This window comes from Ascaphus truei, chromosome 5 (genome assembly GCF_040206685.1).
Source record: "Ascaphus truei isolate aAscTru1 chromosome 5, aAscTru1.hap1, whole genome shotgun sequence".
Taxonomy (NCBI): domain Eukaryota; kingdom Metazoa; phylum Chordata; class Amphibia; order Anura; family Ascaphidae; genus Ascaphus; species Ascaphus truei.
This window is the reverse complement of record NC_134487.1, coordinates 191,040,509-191,067,360: the sequence shown is the minus strand read 5'-3', so window position 1 is coordinate 191,067,360 and position 26,852 is coordinate 191,040,509. Positions and strand designations below refer to the sequence as shown.

The 26,852-nt window shown below is 48.7% G+C and overlaps 2 protein-coding genes across 3 annotated transcripts in view; both read left to right on the top strand.

The window, feature by feature from the left end:
* Positions 1 to 26,852, top strand: part of LOC142495691 (ankyrin-1-like) — a 538,760-nt gene that overhangs the window by 501,250 nt on the left and 10,658 nt on the right. The gene's annotated exons all lie outside the window — the stretch shown is intronic.
* The window catches only part of BIN3 (bridging integrator 3), a 29,820-nt gene continuing 20,801 nt past the window's right edge, over positions 17,834 to 26,852 (top strand). The window contains exon 1 of the mRNA XM_075601509.1: positions 17,834 to 17,978. Within this exon, the coding sequence (XP_075457624.1) occupies positions 17,971 to 17,978 (8 nt within the window). The 5' untranslated portion in view covers positions 17,834 to 17,970. The remainder of the gene's footprint in view (positions 17,979 to 26,852) is intronic.

Sequence of the window (26,852 nt, the reverse complement as noted above, 5' to 3'; positions counted from 1 at the left end):
GATGTCGCCAGGAGCCCCCGGTGACGCGATCACCCCTGCAACTGCCCTCAAGCGGTTGCAGGTAAGAGAGAGAGAACCGAATGTCTGGGGAGCCAGAGGGGACCTGGCTACACTTATAACCTTTGTAGGGACTGTTTCATCAGAGACTTAGAGTTGACCGTCTATATCTTGGAAGCTGGTCTGCTGATCGGTGGAATGAAAACAACGATCGTGCTGTTTGTGAGTCCTGGCTACGGCTAGGATTCAGGTGCGATCAAGGGACTGAGAATAGAGGAAGGGGGGTGTGTGGGGTGGATAGAAGCTCTGTATACCCAATGTCAGGTCGCCCCCAGTAGGGCCATATGCCCGCCAGGTCAGGCCGCGTAGGGCCTGGCTGCAAATTACGGATGACTGGTGGGTTACACTCATCTTTCTTTGTAGTTTAATTTTTGTTTTTGGTGTTTTTTCTTTTGTTAGTATCCAAGTTCCCGGAGGGAGAAAGTTCTCTTTTTTCTTTTTTTTCTTCTCACAGCTGTTCCCCACAACCATTAATTTTCTCTGTTTACAACTTTCACATGAGAGAGAGAGAGACACAATTTTGGAAATGACTAGTCAAGCGACATTTAAGTTAGTATCCATGAATGTTAAAGGCCTTAATAGCTATGGTAAGTGCAAATTAGCCCTAAAAGAATTGTCTTTCTACAAGAGACACATTTCGACTCCCAGGAGCCCCTGAATACTTTCACTGGGATTTACCCTATAGCATTTTACTCACCTTTTACCAGTAAAAAAAGGATTTTGTCATACTGATTAAACAGGGTATTCCGTTACAGCCACTGGAAATCAAGAGGGATAAGGAGGGAGGTCCCTGGTGGTCCACAGGCTCCTTTCGGGCCAAAAGATTATGTTAGTAACGATCTACGCTCCCAACGCGGGTCAAATTGATTTTTAAGGGAAACATTGGAATCTACAGTATGGGTGAAAGTAGAGATCAGCAACTGATCCTGTGAGGTGATTTTAATATGGTACCAGATCCAGACATGGACAAGTCCACTCCCTCAGAACACCCACACTCCGCAATGACCTACAGTATAGCAAAGACATTTAGACTGCTACTCAAAGAATTTGGACTGTGGGATGCCTGGTGTGGCACACATAAAGAACATAGGGATTATTCTTTTTACTCACCTCCACATGATTCGTATTCGAGAAGAGATAATATATTTGTATCCCCAAGTATCTTGGAAGTATTGGTCCATTCAGATATAGGGTCTATTACATGGTCAGACCACGCCCCCGTGGCGATCTTGTTCGATCCCCCATTTCTTAGGACTCGATCATTCCATTGGAGGATAAATGACTCACTATTAAATTACCCAGAGATTAGTACTCACATTGGAGAGTCGCGTAAAAATTATTTCCACATTAATAACATATCAGTAGAATCAACAGCAGTATTATGGGAGGCACATAAGGCCATGATCAGAGGACAGCTCATTTCAATAGCAACATATAGAAAGAGGATAAAAATAGAGAAACAAAACATTTTAACAGAAAAAATAGTACTGTTAGAACACTCACACTAGTCTATAAAATGTTAAGTCAGGCAAGAGTAGGACTCACGAGCTTGCAATTAGAGGAGGTAGAGAATGCCCTGAAGTGGACTAAACAGATGTATTATGATAAAGGAGATAAGGCAGACCGTCTGCTGGCAAATAAACTCAGAGGGATTAGGTTGAGAACTTTGGTCCCTGCCATTAGAATGAAAGGAGGAGAAGTGACATACAATCCCTCTAAGATAGCATACGCACCTCTATAACCTAGATAACTCATCCCCAAATTCTAAGACCCCTGATTTGTCCCAGATAGAGGATTATCTTAGAGAGTGCAACCTTCCGAAACTGACAGAGGAAGACCATAACATTTTAAACACAAAAATAACTCAGTGCTAACAAGGTTGGCTCATTGAAGCTATCAAAGGCCCCTGGCCCAGATGGCTTCTCAAATCTGTATTATAAAAATGTTATAGGAATCCTAGGACCATGTTGTCAGGAATCAGGGCACACGCCGCCCTCGGCGCTTCCCTTCCTTACCTGTATCGCTGGCTGCGGTCTTCTCCGCCCCTGCACGGCATCGCGGGCCGTTCCTCTGCCCCCCCCCGTGGCTCTCACGCACACCGCCAACGCTACTGCTGGACACGCGCCCGCTTCTCTTACAGGGCGCGCGCCTCTCAACTTAATTTATGCACTGCATCGGCCGTGTAGCTCCGCCCCCGGCCGTCCCAGCTCTCAGGCTCACGTCCTCCTACTGTTCACCTGCAGCAAACCAGGCCATTAACCCCTGCCCTATCACAAAGGGCTCCTGGGCGCGCCTCTGCTCTGCCCCTTCCTCCTATTGGCCCTCCTCACTTTATTACCCCTGCGATTCCTCTCCAACCTCGCCCTGCATAGTTCGTCTGCCTAGTGCTGTTGGATACTGTGCATAGCTCTCTCTCTGTTTCAGCTTTGTTACCGAACCGGCTTGTCTTCCTACCCTCTCTGGCTCTACGACCTCGGCTTCCATTCGACCACGCTTACCTCTCGGACCCCCTCGAACTCGGCACTTGTATCTCTACTACCCGGAACTCTGTTACCCTCGACCTTGGCTTCGGACACTACTACGGCACCTTCTCTACGCCCGGATCTGGCAAGTAACACTACCAACCCTGGTACCCCTGTCCTTGACCACGCTACCCAATCCACACTCCGGGCACGCTCTCACTACTGCGGGTGCGTGGTTACTCACTCTCCACCTCAGTATTGGGGGTTAGTCTGGTCTGCGGGCAGAACAGCGTGACACATGTTTACTAGATTTATTTAACGATTTTCTTAGCGGAAAACAAATCCCCTCACAGATGACGAAAACCAATATAGTGGTGATTCCTACAGAGGGCAAGGACCCTTTATTTTGTGGCTGCTGTAGGCCAATTTCACTGCTTAATACGGATCTGAAAATTTATAGTAAAATTTATAGTAAAATCCATGTTCACACCAATACTACCTAGTTTAATCCATTATGACTAAGTTGGTTTTGTGAGCGAACGCTAGGCATCAGACAACACAAGGAAAATGATCAATGTGATTGAACAGGTCCATAAATCCAAAGTGAAGGCAGTGTTGTTGAGTCTGGATGCGGAGAAAGATTTTGATAAGATAAAATGGGATTTTCTAGATAAAACATTAGAGGCATTTAGGTTCTCTGGGATTTTTTTACAGGGGGTCCGCGCCCTTTATCAGACACCGAAAACCACTCTGAAAATCCCAGGAGGGGAGAGGAACCTAATAACAATTAATAATGAGACTAGACAGAGGTACCCCCTTTCTCCTCTTCTTTTTACCGTGACAATCGAGCCCCTTGGGGCAACAATCAGAACCTCCCCAAATATATAAGGGATTTAAAAAAAAGATGAGTGCTATAAAATATCACTCTTTGAGGATGATATAATTCTTAACATATCTAACCCTCTGGTGTCCCTTCCGAATTTACAATCCACCCTCCGTGGATTCGGTGATCTACAGTATCAGGATATAAAGTCAATGTAGGAAAGTCGGAAGCATTAAATCTAAAGGTTAACAGAAAGGGAGGTCGAGGTTCTCAAAGGCCACTTTGACTGCAAGTTTTAAAAGACACATTAAAAATATCTGGTGATTCATCTCACTAGAGATTACAACTCACTATATAAATATAACTACCCTGAGCTTTCTAAGATAAGAAAAGATCTACCAGCCTGGAATTCCCATTGTATCTCCTGGTTAGGGAGTAACACTATGGTTAAGATGAATACCCTCCCCAGACTCCTGTACTATTTCCAGACATTACCAATACCTGTTCCACATACAACTATAAAAGAGATTCAAAATAGAATTATGCAATTTATCTGGAATCATAAACAACCAAGAGTAGCCAGATCAATTATGTTGAACTCTAAGTGTAGCCCTGGTAAGAAATTGGGCTATAGTTCTATCCTCCTGGTATAATCCCTGGTAAGGGCAGGTTCCCAGGGGTTATCATGGGTTTCCCCCACTTCAAGCACTGCTCTGAGTGGTGGAGGTAGGTCACCTGACCCTGTGTCAAAGCAAGAGACACAGGGGAGGGGCCTGCTGAGATCATAAAAGAGCAGTGCATTTCCTATTTAGTCTGTTCTGTTGTGGCTGTTCTGTCAGTCTGACAGTAGTGTTAGGCTGCGGTCCCAGTGATCACTGTGACACGCGCGCCTGGCGGGGGGGGGGGAGCGTGCACAGCGTTACCCGCGATCTGCGGTCTTTAGGGAGAGAGGGAGATTGCGACGGGAGGGGGCGTGGTCAGGGTTTTTGCGGGGGCGTGTTCATGACCTCACGCGGCTGGTTCGCCCTCATTGGGTGAACAGCCGGCGGGGGCGTGGCCACGCCTCCGTCGCCAGTTCTGAACTCAATTCCATTGAGTTAAAAAAAACTGCGAGTACAGCGTGGCTGCACCTTCAGTGGGAAGGTGAGTACTGGGCCCAGCCCCATTGAGGGGCGGTGCTTACACGCACAGCGCACGCTGTAGCAGTGACTGGAACCGCAGCCTTAGTAAGTTAGGAGGAGAGGAGTGATCAGCTCATGAGTAGAGCTGATCTAGCTGTAGTTAGTGAGGTGGACCAAATACCTCTCACCCTGCGTAGGGGGTGAGGGAAGAGCTAGCCCCACTCTGGATGCCTTTGGTCCAGAGTGGTGGCAGGGAGGAACATCACAAGGGAGAACAGTTAGTGGACTGTGCATGAACTGTACCTGTCGGCTGCTGCTGCTGCCCAAGAGAATAAAGAGACTGTTGCTTTTAAAGATAATCCTTGTGTGAGACTGGAATCTGTCATCCCTGTAGGGAATCTCTGTGGTAAGGATTCCACCCCGCATTCCTGCAGTGCTGGAGCTTTTTTTTTTTTTTTTTGCATTCCTGGGGCTTACTATAGATGGAGGCGCTGCACCATTGAACCAGAACGAAGGCATCCACCCCAGTAACCTGTTCCTGTTATCCCCCATGTCATCGCGGGAGACTCAGGCCCTCCTGTTGACAGCAGGTATGCACCACACAGAGACACCTAGTCAGACCCCAGAACACCTTAGGGGACCCTATCTGCGATTGGGAGGGGGAAGAGGGGCTAGATAAGGAAGGAGGTGGTATGGCAGTACCAAATGTTTTAAAATATTATAAAGCCTCTCATTTGAGACAGATGGTGGGCTGGCACTCCCCTGGATGGACTTATGCTTGGGTAGATTTGGAGAGCTCACTAAAAAGCCCGGTTGGTCTGCCTTCTCTGATATGGTCGAGCCCCGGGGTTGGTACTGGGAGTCACTTAGACCCGATGGTAAACGGATTCACCCTAAAAATCTGGCAGCTAGCAAAAAAGAAATATAATGTTATGTCAACCCAATCCAGACTTACTCCCCTGTTTGGTAACCCAGAGTTCCTGCCAGGATTCCAGCATCGGGGTTTTAAATCCTGGAGACAGAGAGGGATCTTAGAGACGGGAGATCTATTAGAAAAAGACAAGCTGATGTCTTTTGAAGAATTGACTAGAAAATATGGTCTACCCCCAACTGAGACATTCAAATATATGCAGGTCCAACATTTTGTTCAACAGGGTTTGTATGGGGAGGAATTCCCTGGTTACACACAATTCGAAGATCTGGGCAAAACAAAAAAACCAAAAAGGGTCTAATCTCATCTCTCTACCAGGGATTAACCCCTCAAAAGGATACCCCGGACCATAAATATATGGATAAGTGGGCTGTGGACTGAAATAACAAGGGAGGACAGGGAATATATTTGGGACAATGCAGGCTAAACCTCTATATGAACAGTAACGAAAGAGAATATTTACAAAATTCTGCTATGTTGGTGTAACGGGTCTTCCCTATGACTACCGCCGCTACTACGTGCTGTGCAACCTGTGTGGCTCTCAGGAGCCTAAGCCTCCGCTTGGGGAACCTGGGGTACATCTTTATCATACATCTCTAGGTGCAACGCCTCCACCTGGGAGGGATCCCAACGGAGTGGGAGGAGGCCCTCACAGGAACAACCACACAACACTACAGAATATAAAACAGGACGGGCTTTACTGCATGGAAACACACAAATCACGTAACAGCATAACATCAAAACAGCATAACATCAAAACAGCATAACAGCATATTGCGCCACGGCGGACGCTAACCACACTATGCGTCACAGCGGACGCTATCACCTCTAGGCGTCACGGCGGACGCTAACCACCTCTAGGCATCACGGCGGACGCTAACCACCTCTAGGCGTCACGGCGGACGCTAACCACCCACAGTGTGACCCCACCCTGTGTCCAGTAACCCCCACCCAAATGTCTCGTGTTCTCGAAGTCAAATACCACTGTACAGGTGTGTGTGTGACTGCGCAGCCACTATGTTTGGTGATAGGCCTGGTTGGTGCACGTGAGATGCAGGTTACCTGCCCGGGCTCCAGCCACGGGTACCGCGATATAAATCCACACGATCCGACGGGGTCCTCCACACCGCGTGGGTTGAAAGTCCAGCGCAACAATGTCACTCCTTGTCGCAGGGTCTTGGGTGGTGTTCTGAGCCCAGAACCCACCTCACAGGGCCGCACGGCTTCAACACTGTGTCCCTGTCTATTCAACCAATAAATGGGGCAGTGTCCCTATCTAGGGCCTGTCCCTAAGCTCCACAAGCTAATAGATGGCTCAGGACCTAACTGGGACCTTGGGGGCTGCTGGCCTAATGCAGAGGGTCACTCACCCCTGCATCTACCTCCTACCCCTAGCTGGTCCGGATCCTGAGTGAATGCGTGGCTGCAAAACCCCGCGAAATGTATCTCTTTGCTAGCAGGGGAATCTGGCCTTCTGATAGGCTCCCTGGCATCAGGTGTCTCTGCCCCTATGCACCCTGGGGGCTGACATGCTCATCTCGCGCATGCGCGAACTATCTGGTCCTCCCGCGCTGGGTTGGGGCACTGCGCATGCGCAACAGCCCTAACATGGCGGCGCCCTGCTTCCCGAGCCGCCGGGCCGGTAGCAACGCGATCGCGGCCTTAGCGACGGCCCGATCGCGTCCCCGGCAACCGGCCTGCTCGCCGCTCGCGTCCCTAGCTACCAGGGATCGCTCCTTCGCGCACACGGCCCCCCCCCTCACTCCCTCGTACACAGCGTCTGCCGAAAGGGAGGAGGGGGTCAGCCATGACAGGGGGGAACCTGGCTACATCCTCCCCCTGGTGAGAACTCCAACGTCCTCGCTTGAACCCCATAACCTTCCAACAGTGTTAGCAAAACTTTATATAATAAAAATGCAGTGTTAAAGTACAACTTAACGATTACTCTAAACGAGATTGTACAGTTCAACAAACATATTGATAACTGAGGCTAGCTTGGCTTTAGCTTGCTGCTGAGACTCATAGTGAGGTGCCCCTAATGAATCATAAGCCACTCTAGTGGGAGGGCGTCTCACTCTCTGACTCCTGCGAGTCTCAGTCTCCATTTCTTCCTCTTGAGACAGACCATCGTAGGCTTGAGGCCTAGACTCTCTGGCAGAGGGTGAACCAGTTTGGGGAAAGTCTCTTTGCAACTGAACATTGTCTCTTTGAGGCACAAAACTCGGAGTGGTAGGATCTAGTGATTGATTACTGGGTGAAAATTCCAATGGCGGTACTTTGTCAGCTGGCCCCGTACTTGTTGCGCCTTCGGGAGGTGCCCACCAGTCTCTGTTGGATGTTCCCTCCAAAGGATCCTGAATGGTCTCATCTATGGGGCCGGGATTCGCAATAGCCTCTTCAGGCTCACTGTCGTTCATTACTGTTTCTGTTTCAGGTTCACTCTCTCCCAGTTGGGAGATAGGTAACAAGTGGTTTCGGTGCCAAACTTTTACTTTGCCATTCACATCACGTATGCGATAAACAGGGAGGCCCGGCATTTGGGACTCTACTTGAAAAGGCCCCTCCCTCCAGCGATCAGCTAACTTGTGCTTGCCTGGAATCCCTAAGTTGCGTAGGAGAACTGCGTCTCCTGGTTGGAGCGCTCTATAGCGTACTTTGTGGTCGTACCGTCTTTTATTATTGGCATTCAGTCGAGCGGTGGCTCTTTCCGCTAACTGATAGGCACGGTGCAGACTGTCCTGGAGTCTCTGCACATATCGATAATGAGCCATGTTGGGTATCCCGTCGGTAGATACCCGTAGGCGGATGTCGATTGGCAGTCTGGCTTCTCTCCCGAACATCATGAAGTATGGGGTGTATCCGGTGGACTCGTGCCTAGTGCAATTGTAGGCATGCACCAAGGCCTCAACATGTTTACTCCATTCTCCTTTTTGGGAATTTTTCAGAGTGCCTAGCATGTCCAGCAATGTCCGATTAAATCTTTCAGGGAGCGCATCTCCCTCTGGGTGGTAGGGAGTAGTCCTGGACTTTTGAATGTTCAACAGTGTTAGCAACTCTTTGATCAGCTTGCTCTCAAAATCCCGTCCCTGGTCAGAGTGCATCCTGCTGGGCAGACCATAATGCACAAAATACTTCTCCCACAGCACTTTAGCCACGGTGGTAGCCTTCTGGTCCTTCGTGGGGAAGGCTTGAGCGTATCGAGTGTAGTGATCTGTCACTACTAGCACATTTCCTATACCCCTTGAATCTGGCTCTATGCATAAAAAGTCCATACAAACTAAATCCATAGGCCCAGCACTTCTGAGATGGCCCATTAGAGCAGCACGGGTGGGAAGGGTCTTCCTATGAATGCACCGTAGACATTTTCTGCAGTGTTGTTCAATTGACTCCCGCATTCTAGGCCAGAAGAACCGGTCTCGCACTAAACCCAAGGTCTTATCCACCCCCAAATGTCCATGATCATCATGTAGTGATCTTAAAACGAGGCCTTGCATACGCCGAGGTAGAAATAGTTGTCGACGGTCAGGATGATTGTGGAATTGAACAACCCTATAGAGTAGGCCGTTATTCATCTCAAACTTATCCCATTCTCTCATGAGAAGACTCACATCCTCGCGAGGAGCCCGTTTCACCAGTGAAGAGTCATTTTTGTGTAGGGCCTCTCGGACAGCCTTAGCCGCAGGATCATGTGTCTGCGCTAGTACCAGTTCCTTCACCGTGAAGATAACGTCTTGTGTTAGACCCATGCCATCGGGGTGGCAGTAAGCTTCTGGAAGGGCTTGAGGTCGACACCCTAAAGAATCCACTACTCGTAGCTCGGAGAATGCCACTCGGTCGTTTACAATAGCAGCAGTGGAACACATAGCTCTCATTCCTGGTCCTGGAATTTCTTCCCACGGGCCATCGTCGGCGGTCTCGCCCAGTCCCGATCTCCTAGATAGAGCATCGGCTCCTATATTGAGAGGTCCAGGCTTATATTTCATAGAAAACTGGTAATTGGCAAGGGTGGCCAACCATCTGTGACCGGTCGCATCTAACTTGGCCGTGGTTTGTACATAGGTCAGCGGATTGTTGTCTGTTCGGACCTCGAAGGTGACCCCATATAGGTAATCATGTAGCTTGTCCGATATGGCCCATTTGAGGGCGAGGAACTCCAATTTGTGAACTGGATAATTCTTTTCACTGGGAGTCAAACTTCTACTTGCATATGCCACAGGACGAAGCCCAGTGGGGTACTTCTGGTGTAGCACAGCTCCCAATCCGTTGAGGCTGGCATCCACGTGCAGAATGTAAGGCTTTTCCGGGTCAGCATATGCTAGAACGGGAGCCTCTGTTAAACTATTCTTCAGCCTCTTAAATGCTTCTTCACAAGCCGGCGTCCACCGATCCCCGAAGGGGGTCCTTGGGGGGGTCCTCTTCTGCTTGGGTTCCTCTGGATAGACCTTCAGCAGATCGTTCAGCACAGCTGCCTTCTTGGAGTATCCATCCACGAATCTTCTATAATATCCACAGAACCCGAGAAATGACCTCAGCTCCAGCACATTCTCGGGTCTTGGCCAATTCACCACCGCCTCCACCTTGGCCGGGTCGGTGGCCACTCCGTCTGCGGACACGATATGACCCACATAAGTGACCGATGTTCGACAGAAGCGGCACTTATCCAATGAGAGCTTCAGGCCTTCTTTCCCTAAGCGATCCAATACTTTCATCAGCCTAGTCTCGTGTTCTTCAAGGGTGGCTCCGAACACGATTATGTCGTCTAGATAGACCAAACACTCACGCGGACACATATCTCCAATCGTCTTTTCCATAAGCCGTTGGAAAGTGGCTGGAGCGCCACAGATACCTTGGGGCATCCGAGTGAACTGATAAAATCCCAGGGGACAGACGAACGCCGTCTTTTCTTGATCAGTAGGGCTCATCGGAACCTGGTAATACCCAGATCGAAGGTCCAACACGCTAAACCACTGGCTTCCGGACAGTGCGCTGAGAATCTCCTCTATTCGGGGTAGCGTGTATTGGTCAGGCACAGTACGTCTGTTCAATGTTCTGTAGTCCACGCACAATCGAACAGACCCATTCTTCTTTCGTACCACCACAATCGGTGAGGCATAGGGACTCCGAGATCCGGTCACTATGCCGGCCGTTTCCATCTCGTTCAGGACACCCCGCACATCCTCCACATCTCTGGGAGCTAAGCGGCGCGACCTTTCCCTAAATGGCGTGTCATCATTCAGACGAATCGTGTGCTGAGCGCTTCTGCTGCATCCCACGTCCATCTCACTAGTAGAGAACACATCTCGTCTCTCTCTCAACTGAGCACATAGCTTCTCTTTCCATGCTTCTCCCAGGGGAGACTCTCCGAAGTCGAATTGTAGTGCCTCGGCCTCTTCTCCCACACGGGCAGTGTGAACGGTCACTGGATCGTCTACAGGATCCACAGGATAAATTCTACCCAACCTTTGTCCTACTTCCAGCGGCACGGTATGGAGAGACATGTTCTGGATAGACACGGTAATCTTCCTAGGGACAGTAGATGGCCAATCCCGTACTTCAGGTATCATTCGGTATCCCCACTGATTCTCAGACTCGGGGAGGGTCTCTAGCGAGAAGTATCGGTCGTGTTCGTGCCGACTGGGGTACTTGATCAGCGCTGTCACGTGCCTCACTCCCCCTGGTGGAATCTGCAATAACCCTCGCTCTTGATTAAAGATTTCACCATACTGTTCCTCATACGCCACCCTATAGCATTCTTCCCGCAGGGGCTATATTCAGAGATGACAACGGTAGCTCACCGGCTTCTTGTAGGAATGAGCGAATCACCGACCTCACAATATCGGCATTCGTGCCTAGTATGATGGGGGCACTGGGATGTTCTCGAGCCTCTGGACAGACCAAAGCTTCCACCAGCATGGGATGCGACTTGTTAGTGTTCAACTGCAAGATATCCAGCTTGACCGCTACTATTCCGTCTATGGGATAATCATCTTTACTCAGTCCCCATAACTTCATCTTTTCGGCTGACTGCAAGGGAAGATGGCTGAGGTGCTGGTCGTAGAATGGACGGTAGATGATGGTCACCTGTGATCCAGTGTCCAGAAGTGCTGAAGAGTATATCCCCTCCACGACGACTCTTATTACAGCGGTGGGCCCTACTCGGCAGTAAGCATCGGCCGGGGGCGTCTCCTCCGTGGAAGGCCCCCCCGACTCCTCGGCAACATCTTCGGGTATGGTTGATAGGGACGAGCTTGCCTTCCGCACGGTCACGGTGTAGGTCTGGGCCTTAGTGGGGTTTGAACAGTTCCTTGCAACATGGCCCTGCTCGCCACAGTTGAAGCAACGGAAGTCTGGGCGGGGACCCGGACCGTCAAGTGACCTGGGAGCGGACCTAGGCACCTCCGGGGTGGCCGTATCCTTACCGCTCTTGCTCCCCTTTGCTTTGGGCACTGTTGCTTCCTTGGTCTCATCCTTGCGCGGGTCTTTGGCCTTCTTGGGCGTATGCAACCTAGTATAGGCCTCATGACCCTTCACCTCATCCAGTAGGTCTTCTAGAGTAGGGGGGTCTCCCTTCTGTAGCGTGCGTCTGAGCATTATCACGATATGGTGCGTGGGTATGGCTCCCCGCAGGAATTGAGTGCGCCTATACTCATTTACTTCTGAGGCCTTGATGACTTGGCGGGAACGTAGCTCCCACAAGAGCAATTGGATCCGTTGTATGAACTCGGATAGGTCTTCCCCCTCTTTCTGGCGGAGATTGTAATACTTAGTCCATAGTTCACTCACATCATCTTCCTTACCATATGCCCGGGTAAGCGACTCCATCATCTGATGTGCGGTAACCCCCGTATGCTGATCTTTATACATCTTGATGGTAGTGGACGCAGGCGGCCGCAGGCACTCCATGATTCGTTGTCTTTTCACCTCATCAGGACAGGTCCACTCTTCCAGTACCTGTGAAGCATATTCCTTCCAAACATCAAAAGCCTCTTCACCAGTGGGAGTAGGGTTTACCCCTGAAAAGAGCTTTAACTTGCGGTATGGCTGAGGGGAAGGGGATTCGTGCTTGGGCCTACCCAGTTGTTGGATGGCCTGGGCTAGTAATTGGATTTCTCCCATTCTACTGGGGCTGGAGCTCCGTCTGCTTGAGCGACAATTAGCACAGGATAATACACTGGCCTCATCCCCGCATACACTTTCTGGTGGGGACAGGGACATGCGCATACTAGTCTCTAGCAGGTCTGTTCTGGGGCTACAGGGTTCGGGTTTTATCGGCATTTCAGGATATATAACAGGACACCCGGAGCTGAGGGCCCCGTGGAAACGCAAGTTGGATGGGCCTTGCTGTGGCGACAATTCACATCCCCCAGTGATTAATACGGTGCACCATGACCCGTCGGGGTCGGAGCGGCGACCCAAGATTCTGGCATCTTCTAAGCCTGGGTACTGCATTAGGATTAAACATAGTTCATAGGATGAGGCATTGGCGGGAACTTGTCCTACAGCAAGGGTTTGTGAGGGCGGGACTTGCCTTTTTACCGCCCACGTGTACACCTCTTGGCGGGAAGGTAACGTGTAACCTAACGACATTTTTGCTGAGTTCGGGCACCCCAGGTCTCAATCTCAGCAGCGCCTCCAAATGTAACGGGTCTTCCCTATGACTACCGCCGCTACTACGTGCTGTGCAACCTGTGTGGCTCTCAGGAGCCTAAGCCTCCGCTTGGGGAACCTGGGGTACATCTTTATCATACATCTCTAGGTGCAACGCCTCCACCTGGGAGGGATCCCAACGGAGTGGGAGGAGGCCCTCACAGGAACAACCACACAACACTACAGAATATAAAACAGGACGGGCTTTACTGCATGGAAACACACAAATCACGTAACAGCATAACATCAAAACAGCATAACATCAAAACAGCATAACAGCATATTGCGCCACGGCGGACGCTAACCACACTATGCGTCACAGCGGACGCTATCACCTCTAGGCGTCACGGCGGACGCTAACCACCTCTAGGCATCACGGCGGACGCTAACCACCTCTAGGCGTCACGGCGGACGCTAACCACCCACAGTGTGACCCCACCCTGTGTCCAGTAACCCCCACCCAAATGTCTCGTGTTCTCGAAGTCAAATACCACTGTACAGGTGTGTGTGTGACTGCGCAGCCACTATGTTTGGTGATAGGCCTGGTTGGTGCACGTGAGATGCAGGTTACCTGCCCGGGCTCCAGCCACGGGTACCGCGATATAAATCCACACGATCCGACGGGGTCCTCCACACCGCGTGGGTTGAAAGTCCAGCGCAACAATGTCACTCCTTGTCGCAGGGTCTTGGGTGGTGTTCTGAGCCCAGAACCCACCTCACAGGGCCGCACGGCTTCAACACTGTGTCCCTGTCTATTCAACCAATAAATGGGGCAGTGTCCCTATCTAGGGCCTGTCCCTAAGCTCCACAAGCTAATAGATGGCTCAGGACCTAACTGGGACCTTGGGGGCTGCTGGCCTAATGCAGAGGGTCACTCACCCCTGCATCTACCTCCTACCCCTAGCTGGTCCGGATCCTGAGTGAATGCGTGGCTGCAAAACCCCGCGAAATGTATCTCTTTGCTAGCAGGGGAATCTGGCCTTCTGATAGGCTCCCTGGCATCAGGTGTCTCTGCCCCTATGCACCCTGGGGGCTGACATGCTCATCTCACGCATGCGCGAACTATCTGGTCCTCCCGCGCTGGGTTGGGGCACTGCGCATGCGCAACAGCCCTAACATGGCGGCGCCCTGCTTCCCGAGCCGCCGGGCCGGTAGCAACGCGATCGCGGCCTTAGCGACGGCCCGATCGCGTCCCCGGCAACCGGCCTGCTCGCCGCTCGCGTCCCTAGCTACCAGGGATCGCTCCTTCGCGCACACGGCCCCCCCCCTCACTCCCTCGTACACAGCGTCTGCCGAAAGGGAGGAGGGGGTCAGCCATGACAGGGGGGAACCTGGCTACATCGGTATTACACCCCCAAGAGGTTAAAGCAAATGTTCCCGGAGTCTACTGATTCTGGAGGGGTTGTGGGCAGGTAGGGGATCTAGCGCATATTTGGTGGTTCTGTCCAGTTATGCAGACATATTGGAGGACAGTTCTGAAATTGATAGAAGATGTGTCAGGGATTAAGATGCCGCCAGACCCAGTCTTAATTATCCTGGCTAAGCCCATAGAGGATGTGAACCACTATACACTCAAACTGATTCTGCATATTCTAACGGCGGCTAGATGCGCTGTAGCAGCAGCGTGGAAGAGAACGCTTCCGCCCTCCAGAAGAGAGATTATTAGAAGGGTTAATGATGTCCAACTAATGGAGACACACTTCATTTCTGAACCATACCACAAGAAAGTTTGATAGAGTATGGGAACCTTGGGATGTGGGATAAAGATATGATTGTAATAGAAAGGAGGATTTGGGAGTGAGGAGAATATGATATGTGGTTTATAAAACGATGTAACGTGACTGTTGATGACTGTAAGAATTTTGTTACAAAATGGTTGTTTCCACCCCTCCTTCCCCCCCACCCTTTTTTCCCTTCTGTACCCCTCTCCTCCCCATTTATATTTGAAAACTCTCAATAAAAAGATAAGTTTAAAAAAAAGAAATGGCCGGCAGCGGAGATGCCGGAAGAGGATCAGCTGCAGTGGAGGGTACGTCTGCGGCCGAAAGCTGGTGGTCATTTGGTCGCGGTAAAACGGTCGCGACCAAATGTCCCATTTCGTACCCACAACACAGTGGAAAGGGTAAATATATAAATCCCAGTGAGGAATCTAAAAAGTACTTCTAGAAGGATGATAAAGTTCATCAATACAATCGTGCCGGTGGAGAATGTCCTAACCCGCTGCAGTGAAGAGAGCCAAAAGGGGCCAGTCGAAGAGATGACTTCCGTAATCACAGACTTGTAAACAGTAATCCCTGCTGCTCTGTATGCTCTAGAGTTCCCCGGGGCAAACTTGGACAACATAAAAACAAGAAAGGTGCGCAATGGGGAAATGTGTAAGTATAAAAGCAATCTTAAAGTAGTCATTAGAAACACATCTAAAATTACGAGTAGGCAAAGGTGAATGCATCGTCCTGCACCAAGGTTGCCACCTGCTACTGAAGGCCAGTGACGTCTGTAGCACTGTGACATCACGTAGCTTCCTATTGTCATGGCAACGCAGCATCATTTGACGCGCGCACAGCCATGTTCACTAGAGTTGGAGGGGGACGTGCAGGAGAATGCCGGAGACGCTGTCGCATCACGCCGCACCCCGCCATCACCCGGAGATTAAGAAGCTGAAGCTGTAGCCTGGAGGTAAGTGCCCAAAACCCGTAGCCTCCGGGTCAAACCCGGACTGGTGGCAACCATGTCCTGCACTCGGAGGCAAAGTTGATATCTGTCCGGAACAAAGGTTGAATAGTATGAAGAACCTTCCACAGGTATCCTGCTGCAAGACGTCCCACTCCAGAGCAAGCACACAAACGTGGGAATGCCAGCGGTTAGAACGTTACAACGTGCTTCAGATGTCAACGTAACATAATAAATTACAGAATATTACCTCTTTGTGTCTGGAAACTATTAGTAATAAATTATTTTGAGTCAGATAATACATCTATATATATTTTATATAGCAATTATTCATGAAGTAATGTGTCATAACGTATCATAGATACTATTAGCAATAGCCCTGGATCCTGCAATCTTAATAATAAATCTAATAACGTAGAATAATAGTCATTTTAATATAATAATAACTATATATGTATAGCCCCCGTATCCCTCAGGGGATTGTCACATGCTGCGGCTTAGTCAATAGGGCGGCTGCATTTGCAATTAAGGCCTTTTCAGTGCAAGGGAGCCTGCGTTGGCAGTTCTGAATAGGGACAAGTAAGAGAGGCTGCAGTTACATGTTGCTAGGCAACCAGTGAAGCTGTGAGAGATGACAGTTTAGACAGCTTTTAAAAAAAGGAGTGTCAGTTGGAGCTTGGAGCTGGGGGAGTTAGGGTGTGTGTGCAGGGAGCAGTAGCCCCTAGCACTAGGCCTAGTTACCCCCAGAGGTCCCAGATAAGTTACCATTACCCAGTTTGTGGTTGCTTCTGGGACAGGCCCTACGTAAGGAGATCTGCCCCTTTAGCTATTTGGTTAAGTTAGGACACCCTCAGTGTCGAGCAGCCTGATTGTTGGGTCTGGGCTCAGACCCCTCAGTTACATAGAGACTATCTTCGTGGAGGCCCAGCCAAGCAGTGACTGTGGCCTGACGGCTACAGGCGGATCCCCGTCAAGGTACAGACGGTGTGGAGCTGTGGTGATATTATCCACGCTGGAAGTCACCCCACGCGTAGGAGGACATCACGTCGGATCAGACGGATCCATACCGGTTGTATAGCGGTACCCGCGGGCTGGAGCCCCGGGCAGGTATCTATAAATAGTGCACCAACACGTCCAGGGTTAGCGCTATCTCCATCACACGTGGGTGGGTTTGGATATAAGGTACTCTGGGGAATACTTATGTTGATGTGTGCACCCGGTGCACTTCTATGTGTACGGCTATATGCATTATTCTGTGTGGTACAGGTACCAAAGTTATTAGTATAGGCAATAGTAAACAGTTATTAGCATACACTGTGTGCATGTCTTATTATTGTGGTTCCTGTAAGAGGACCATCCCACTCAGGTGGGAACCCTTACAGGTGGAGGCGCTGTGTTCAACGAATCAGGTAACCCCAGGCTCCCAGTGGCGGAGGTTCAGGTCTTCTGTGAGCCTATCAGGTAACGCACCACACCAGGTAACATAAGTGTAGATTTCCTCACATGGTCCCCATCTGCGATAGGGGGGGAGGGGGGAAGGTGTTACATATCATTAAAATAAATATATTTGTGAAGGAGAAGGAGTAGCTCAGTGAGTAAAGACACTGACTAGCACTGAGTTTGAAGCAGGGGAACCTGGTTCAATTCTGGCTGTTGACTCCTTGTGTCCTCGGGCAAGTCACTTTATCTCTCCGCCTCAGGCACCAAAAGCATAGATTGTAAGCTCCAAAGTCTCTGTAAAGCGCTACATAAACTAGCAGCGCTATATGAGAACATATTATTATTATTAACCTCTCTATAATACGGGTTATCGTGTGAAAAGCTGTACTGTTAGTTAGAAAAAAAATATATTGGACAGTATGCAATATTCCTTAGAATAATGTGCACTCATATTGAGTGTTATTCCAATTTCATCATTAATCAGAATAACTTTATCATGACTGCAGGTTTAAAGGACACGGAGATGACGTCAAAGGACCATGAGCCTGGTTACGGAAGGGCTACTATCACAGCGCATGCGCAACATGAATTTAGAGCCGTCGAGAGCTTGCTGTGTTGCTATGGAAACGCGGTTCTGCTCGCGCCTAGCGCCGCTTCTCGCCATTGGTGGGAAAAGAGCCACTTGGGCCGTCACTGCCGGCTTGGGCGTTGCTATGCGCCAGGACATCCTGGAGACCGATAGAACCCGGAAGTGTGAGGGACGAGAAAATACTCTGAAAGGAGAACCGGAGGGAAACCTGCAATACGACCGGGGGGAAGATGAGCTGGTGAGGAGACCTGGAGTTTCTGTTCAGTATAATAATTATTATTAGTTTTATACATTTCTACGATATATATATATATCTCATTATGATATAAAATACATTGTATTTACTTGGCAGCGGCTTTATAACCTCTTCCATCTCTCTCGTCAATGATTTTCTACCAGATTATTAGGCATATTAGGGTAAAGCTGCATGTTTATTCTGCTACCGTTTAAATAAAATTGAACAAGTGCCTTCAATGCTCGTAAATAGCTTATATTGACCCTCCTGTATATAATAGCATTTCATATTATGCTAGTTATATTTATTGTTGTCTATATATATATTAATATTATATGGCAGTGCACCAAAATTACTATGTATGTATATATATATATATATATATATATATATATATATATACATACATACATACATACATACATACATACACACACACACACACAATGTGTGTATATATTTTTAGGGCATAAGGTGTCATGACCTTATGCCAAGACATAATTTATATCTAAATGACATTAAATACAGCATTACATAAAGGACAGGAGAAGTGCTGATCTCTCCCTATTAGTATCTGATCCTAATCATTTTATACTGTCCATGAACTTTCTTAGCTCCCCCCCCTACAAAAAAAAGGTCTGAAATTCGTTCTCCTTGTGTGACTGCACAAAAATAGGAGTGTGTGTGGTCTATCTTGTACAGAGACCCCAGGCATTTAATGACTGTTACATGCCTGCCATCTCTCTCTCTCATGTCTGTGCCTGTTCACCGAGCCCCACGCTTACAGAAGCCCCGTACTCTTCCCCCACAACAATTAGACTAATTGCCAGAGGAGAGCGCTGGGCCTCTGTAACAGTTTCTTACCTTCTCTAACGGCATATCCTCTTGCAGGGCTCCATCATCCATGGCTCGACGACGTCGCAATGCGGTGTCATGTTGCTATGACAACGGGACGTAACGTTGTCATTGCATTGTGACACCATTTGACGTCGCGGAGCCATGATGGCGGGACGCTGAGGAGATAACGTCAGAGAAGGTAAGAGCCGACTTCCCGCACATGTCCCCTCACCAAGCTTCGCAAACATCCCAACCGCCCCATATGTGTAGTTTATGACCAAGCAGTTGAACAGATAACAAATTGTACACGTCTGAGAATAGGAAGGGATGTGAGCCCTAGAAGTACATCAGTATTGGCCTGTAGGATTGTATCCTGTCATTGCTGTGGCATTTAGTGGTTTGGAATGATAACCTATTAGTTTTAATTATGTGTGTATATTAATATCATGACGTCTGTAAGAAATGTGTGCAGAGGTATGCAATGGAGACCGTTTTTAAGATGAAATTAAAATAAGGCTTTATTGCACCTGTTCCTTTAAACACGGTAAACCCAAAACATAAAAGAAAAACTTACTCCACTTTGGAGAAATCACTACACATTTTACTTCAGCCCTATCTAACTGGGTGGGTAGCTAAGCTGCTTACCACCCCAAATTTCTCTCTTTCGCTCTTTTCTCTCTCTCCTCTCCAAAAAGAAAGTCTCTTTATCTGTATCTGGGGTTTCTGTAGGGGAAGGCCTTTCTGTTCTCCTGGGTTAGCATTCTTGAGTGCTATGACACTCTGTGTCCTGGTATAGAAGTCTTGTCCCCTAGTCTTGCGAATGCAATCTAGACCCTCTTTTCCTTAGGTCAGCCCCGTTGTGGGCTAAGGAAATCTCTGCCGTCTTTCTTTTCCTTGGTCAGCTCCCTTGTGAGCTAAGGAATCTCCTTCCTGTTTCTCAGAACAGGCTTTTTCTGACAGTCCTAATCAGCCAGGTGGAGTCTGGTTAATTGCTGGTGTGCAATTAACCAGCACACTGCTGGATTAGAGGCAAGTTTTTCTAACAGTGATAAGTCCCTGTTACAACGTCACTTTAAAAAAAACAAAAAAAACTCTTCCTTGCATCTATTTCTATTTCCTACTTTCTTATTCCCTTCCTGTTCTTTCTATCTGTCCTCACTTTATGTATTTTACTTTTACACTTGTGTGTTTCTTGGGTCCTGTCTTTAGCGCTTTGTCTCTCCGGTCCCCGTTTTCTAGGTCTCTCTCTGTCTCTCTCTCTCTCTCCTCCATCCCTAGATGTGTCTGTCCCTCTCCCTCCCTCCTCTATCCCTAGCTGTGTCCGTCTCTCTCCCTCCATCCCTAGCTGTGTCCATCTGTCTCTCTCTGTGTGTCTCTCTCTCCTCCATCCATAGCTGTGTCCGTCTCTCTCTCCCTCTCTCCCCCTCCTCCATCCCTAGCTGTGTCTAGCTGTGTCTGTCTCTGTCTGCCTGTCCCTTTGTCTGTCTGTCTGTCTGCCTGTCTCTTTGGCCTGGGACATAGTGCCCAAAACAGTGCGGAGGCGCGCTGAGGCTCAGGGAAAGCGGTGCTTTCCCGGGCCTTACACAGCGAGCCATCCGTGGGCGTGTCGTGGGCGGGTCTGGGGGCGGGCCAGTGACGTCACGGAGCTGGTTCGCCCTCAATGGGCGAACCGCTCACGTGACCGGCCCTGCGCTCCGGCGAGCACCAAATTTGAAAACTGTGTGAGACACACGCTTTCGCAAGCGTACGGAAGCGTGCGCGAGCCCCTGCTAAAGCCGCTCTCATTGCGCCTGCAGGTGCTCCGTTCCGAGCAGCAGCACGCTTCAGCACGGGCTGACCATGCCCGAGGCCTTTCTCTGTCTGTCTGTCTGCCTGTCTCTTTCTCTGTCTGTCTGCCTGTCTCTTTGTCTGTCTCTTTGTCTCTTCTTCTGTCTCGTCGTCTGTCTCTTCTTCTGTCTCTTCTGATTTACACACACAACTATTGTGAAGGCATGTGCTCATGGTTGACATCATAATCTGGCAAATGTATATCTTGCTGTGTAAATGTAATTCGTATATGTATACACACACTCGCAGTTTGCTGTGTGCTTCCTTGGCAATGCAGGGGTTATTAAGCCCAGCACACACAGACAATTCTTGGGATATTTTTCTGGCCAGTCTCCAACGCAAGCTGAAAAATATAAAATACAGCCAAAGATATCCAGAAAACAAAATTCATCCGCACATAACTCCCTCCTTCACCCTGATCCTGACTCACCCTGTTAAGTCTTTCAGTGTGGAGGGAGAGAGAGGAGTAACCTGTTAATAATGAGCATGCTGCACTGTATTCTGATGCCGAGTATCTCTATACACTTCCATCCTCTGGTCATGAATCCAACACATCAGTGCCTTATTGCTATTCCTGAATAACTTCCTTTTGCAGTGTTACTTAACTGTGCCAAATTCTCATATTCTATCTTCATTTAATGCCCCATGACTGGGCAAATGATGGGGATTTATGACACTCCTACTGCGAGGTAAGATCGCCTTTTGCCAAAAATGTTAAACAGCTCCTTCCTGAGACACTCTGTTATTTATTTTTTGTCCTACCTGGGTTTGGGGTGGATGTCCCTCTCGGGTGCTCTTGTTATACCGCTCACACAGCTGCAAGCCGGGTGAATGCGGATTGCGTCACATCCGGAAAGTACCTCCAGCACAGGAGTGAGCGCTGAGAGAATCCAGGCCCCCTGGATCCCATTGTTAGTCAGTGTACTCTGCTTCCAGAACCGCTATTATGTTAGCTCCATTTGCCTCACGTGATTATAAACTGGAGTCTGGGACATCTGTACCAGTGGCCATAAAGCCTATAAAAGCTATGGCCAAAACTAAGCATAATTTTGCTTTCTGTGCTTAGTTTAATGCCATTAGGCTTATGGGCAGATAAACGGCACTGGCGGTCTCGGCAAGAAGATCCTTATGGATAAGATTGTGGGCTACTGATGCTTCTTCAAAGAATAAGTTGGTCTCACTCCCTTTTACCGGTGACAGAAAGAGGCGCTAGATACTACATACTACAGTTATTTTTAAGGTATCTGCAGGAAACCCACATTTTCTCACCTTGAGAGAAGACCAAAAGTGTCCAGAGGTTTTCGTCCGGATAGGCAGTCCTTGCGAGATGCAAGAGCCTGGAAGTGGATATCACAGATGTTTAATTTCCTTCAAATCGACCAATGTTTCCTAAGAACTCCTCTTTCTGAAGGTCAACTGGTCCCATCCTTGATATGGTCAACTGGTCCCATCCTTGATATGGTCACCTGTGGGTGGAAACATTTCACTTTTCAGGGATCAGTGGGCCAACATTACAGATTTATGGCTATTGGAGATGAACAACTATGCATATTCGATAGGATCCCTGTCACGATCAGGGTTTATCAGACTACTAGAGATCGTACAAGCACTAGACAGAGCGCAAGTGTTTATTTAGCTGACAGCAAAACACAAACTGTACAATGGGTACGGGGAGGTGGAGGGCGCTGCTCAAGCGACCTTACCCTCTATGTCCTCTGGGATCCGTACGAGAGAAGGTAAAGTCCAGAACATGTTAGTCTCAATAACCAAGACTAAGTCACTGCACAGGGTGTAGTCACCGACCACTGCACTGACAGCAACACATGAATCAAAGTCCCAAGAATAACGGACAGGCTATGTATGACGGCAGTGCGTATATTGTTCTCACTCACAAGGAGCCGCCGCAAAGTCTGGAGGAAACAAAAGACACGATTGGGGAAGCATCGTCTCAAGATGGGGGGCAGGGGGGGACTATTGTCCGGAGCTCTGCACATGACCCTGGTACTTTAATGTAATTACCGGGGCGCCCTGGACCCGGAAACATAGGCTTGACCATATTTGGACATGTCTCCCCATCTGTAACATAGGCTACCGGATCCAGGCTCCGGACACAAGGCAATACAGAGGGCAGAACTGTCAAAGAGCCAATGTACACAAGTCTTGACACTGATAGGAATAGACAACTGGCCTAGCTTCACAGGATTTCTGGAAGCCTGTGTGCCTATTTCATCGCACCTCCCCTTTTTTAAGATTGGGACCTGAATGCTGTCCCTGATGGGCTAGCAACTCCATCACAGAGTTCCGCAGAGCAGCCCCCACATTGAGAAACGGTATCCCTGAATACACTGGGTACAAGTCCCTGGACCTCTGCCCCTTACCCAAACGGACAAAATCCTCTCTTCCTGGCAGGCCTGCTGTAAGGGCGACTGGGTAGAGGCACAAAACCTAGGGGATCCGCTCAATACCCGGAGCACTCCTGTATGCAGGCGGTGTAGAACCAAGGGTTTGCTATGCAACAGCTGGAGACTTCGCAGGGGCCTGGGAAGCTCTGTCTGGAATCTCGGGGTCAATCCTTGGTAAAGGACAAATGATGATGCCCGATAGGATTGGTTGATCCCAAGCAGTAAAGGTGCTGCTTCTGGAGCAATACGGGGGAAGATCTGCAAAGCTGAGTTGCTCCTAAGTAAAATGATGGTAGTGCTGCATGTTTCGCTCTCCTCTGACTTCTCCACCGGTACAGAGTTCGTGGCGATCTCGGCTCTCACTGAGCTATACCCTGTTCCCTCGTCCGGCACACATTTCACTTAGAGGTACACTCCCTCTGGACCCGTAGCTACCTCTTCCATGGTTGCAAAGTTCGCTGTGGTGGTTTTTGCGCTGGCTGTTGCAGAGTTTTGGTTTCAGGAACTCCTTAGGTCTGGTATTGCGGTTACCCCGGATCTCTGAGACCGTCGGGCAGATTTCTGCTAGGGTGGTGCCATCTGTATCTCTGAGTTTGTGTTTAGCTCAGTAAGTGATGGAGCGAAGTGGGTAACAGCTCCTGGGTCGGGGGTAACAATGTCCAGCCTGGCTGTTAGCAGTCTATTTTGGGCTGCATGTGACTGGGGCGATGTGACCGGAGTCAAAATGACAAACAAGCTGCCCCAGGTTGTTGCCAATAAGCACATCCTTCTCCAGTCCTGGTAAAATACCCATATCTCAGTTTATTCTGTCCGCTTCCCATTCCAGAAAGACACGGGCTACTGGGATGTGACACGGGCTACTGGGATGTGAAAAGGAGCACCATTGACCATTTTCACCCTCCATTCTTCCCCTTGGAGGATATCCTCCGGGTGATGGGCGGACTACGTTGAGAGAGGCTCTGGAGTCTTAACAACCCGGCAGCCTTTGTGTACCCACAGTTACAGGGCGAAGACAGGTCTTCTTCTGGTGCTCCATTCCGATTGCAGAGATGTTGTACACGGGCTCTGGATCAGAATAGGTGGTTGTTTGCTGCACCTTCTGGATCACAAGATCCCTCTCTCTGTGGATGCAACTCCAATATAGTTGATGGAGCGGGAAGCTCGGGGACGTGGCCCTTTGCGTGGGATAGGTCTACTTGCATTGGGGCAATCGGCCCTCATATAATGGGTCCGGTTGCGGAGATAACATTTCCGTTCATGGATATACTGCTGGGGATAAGGTGCTGTGGGTGGCAGGGGGTTTCTTAATGTGGGCGGGGGAGTCCGACCGTCTCGTCTCCTCTGGGCAGTTACCTCGTATGTCTGAAATGTGGACAAGCTCATCTGCCATCCTTTGCAGATTTTTTGGCATTCTCCGGCCTGTGGTCCACAACACACACTGATTTCTGGCAGGCATCGGAACAGGAATTGATCCTTCACAATGAGGTCCATGAGGTTTTTTTTTTTTTTTTTAACGTGCTGACAATACTGCCATCTACCCAGTGGCGTAGGTAGTGGGTAAACTGGGCTGCTTGCTCAACGCGAGTCTTGTGGGTCTGCTGTAGGGACCGTAACTGCTCTGCTCTGGTTTGCCGCTCAATTGGTTATGGGTTTAAAGAGTCACGAAACTGAAAGTCCCGAATTAGTGCCACACAGCTGAAGCAGAACCGATGCAATAAAAATATCTATGCTGAATCATATGAGATGGGGGATGCGGTCCAGATACAAAATGTGTGCAAATGAGTATGAGTAAATCTGGTGACCATGTACCCTCCATCCTTGTTAAGGGTTTACCTAACTCTTGTCGGCTTATCCTACCACAGAACCGGGTAGCCATCTTCTCCTTCGTTCAGTCGACTAAGCTAACTGAATTGGGACATCAAAAGGCATTGCATGTACCCATTACGGGTTTGCTGTAAATCTTGGTTCTGTGGTCTCAAAGTATGAAACCCGGGCATTTCTCTACTGCGTAGAAGTATTTCAGCCCTGAGCCTAGTGATCCCACAGCTACCACCAGAAACGGTCTGTCACAATCAGGGTTGATTAGACTACCAGTGATTGTACAAGCACTAGACAGAACGCAAGTGGTTTAATAAACCGGAGCTAACGGCAAAACACACACAGTACAACAGGTACAAGCAATACTTTACCATTACAGGGTACGGGGAAAACTCCTAGGGAGAGGGTGCTGCCGAAGCGAGTTTACCCTCAATGTCCTCCGGGATCCATACATGAGAAGATAAAGTCCAGAACACGTTGGTCTCAATAAACGAGACTAACTCGATGCCCAAGGTGCAGTCACAAAGCATTGCACTGACTGCAATACATGAATCAAAGTCCCAAGAATAACAGAACGGCAATGGATATATTTTCTCACTCACAAAGATCCTTTGCAAAGTCTGGGGGACACACAAAACGCGATTAGGTAAGCATCGTCAGTTTTTGGTATCAAGAGTTCCCATGCAGCACAGCAAGAGGCTAGCTTTGTTGGGAGCCATTCACCAGAATTATTGGAGTCAGGAAGGAATTTATTGTTTCCTTATGAGACCTCATTGGATAATATTTCACTGGGGGTTTTTTTTTTTGCCTTCCTCTGGATAAATATACTGTAAATACAACTATAGGATAAGTATGTTGTCTAAATTTAACATAGGTTGAACTCAATGGATATTCTCTTTTTAAAAATGTAACCATCTATGTAATACCCTTCAGTTCGGAGATGTCCTACCATCAGTCGCTCTCGAGGGCGCATAGCTGCATATTCCTATTCGGCCTTCCCATCAGTAGTATTTAAGAGTCTGTATAATGAGTAAGCGCTACCAGTTTGCACCGCTTCAAGGACGTTAACCAAAGTTCTGGCAGTTGTGTTGCTCATGTCAGAAAATTGGCTATTAACTTCCATATCTTATTGATATGTGTATCTTTATTTATAGTGCTGACAGTGTACTACTCCCCGCTTTACAAAGCCGATACAGTACAGGGAATTATAATACAATAAGCGCAGCAAAGTCCGACAATAGGAAAGTAAATCGCTGCCCTGGAGAGCTTACAATGTAAGACTTAGATTCTAAGTGGAATGTTGGGAGACTTAGAGACCGCAGGGGAGGGAATAAGTGCAGCAGATGGCAGTGCTTGGCAACATTGGTTATTAGGCGTGTCTGTGGGTGTGGCACAGTAGCCACAAGTCCAGGCTATTGGGATGCTTCATTTAAGAGGTGAGGTGTTTTTTTTTTTTTTTTTTTTTAAGATTGGTCGGTAGTAAAATTTAGATGAGTTAGCACCATTATAAGGGAAAGAGGTGGGTGAGAGCAGTTGTTTATATGGCTGGGTCCATGATTTAGGGGAGAGATCCCCAGCCGCAAGGAGGAGTAGTAGAGAGAGATGAATAGAAGATTTGTGGGGGTGCTTTTTATTGAGGGGTGTAGAAGTTGTTGGGAAAGAGGTGTGTAAATAGTGGTGCATTGTGGAGGGGAGGAGAGATGAAGAAATGTGAATAGGAGAGTGGGGAAGTTGGAGAGAAAAGAAATGTTTACAAAGGAGTGAAGAAACGGCAAACAGGAAAAGCAATAGGAAGGGCATAATGAGATGCAGGGATAGAGATGTAGGAGAAGAGTTCCCAGGTACTGAAGAATATGAAGCGTATGCGTTGAAAGAGCATGTGTATAAATGAGGCCTGAGAGGGCAGTGTAGCACAGAAGATTAAACCGCAGGTTAGAAAGTGTCTCTAGATGTGTCAAAATTGTCCGACCATTTAGAACGCCAAGTTCTCACA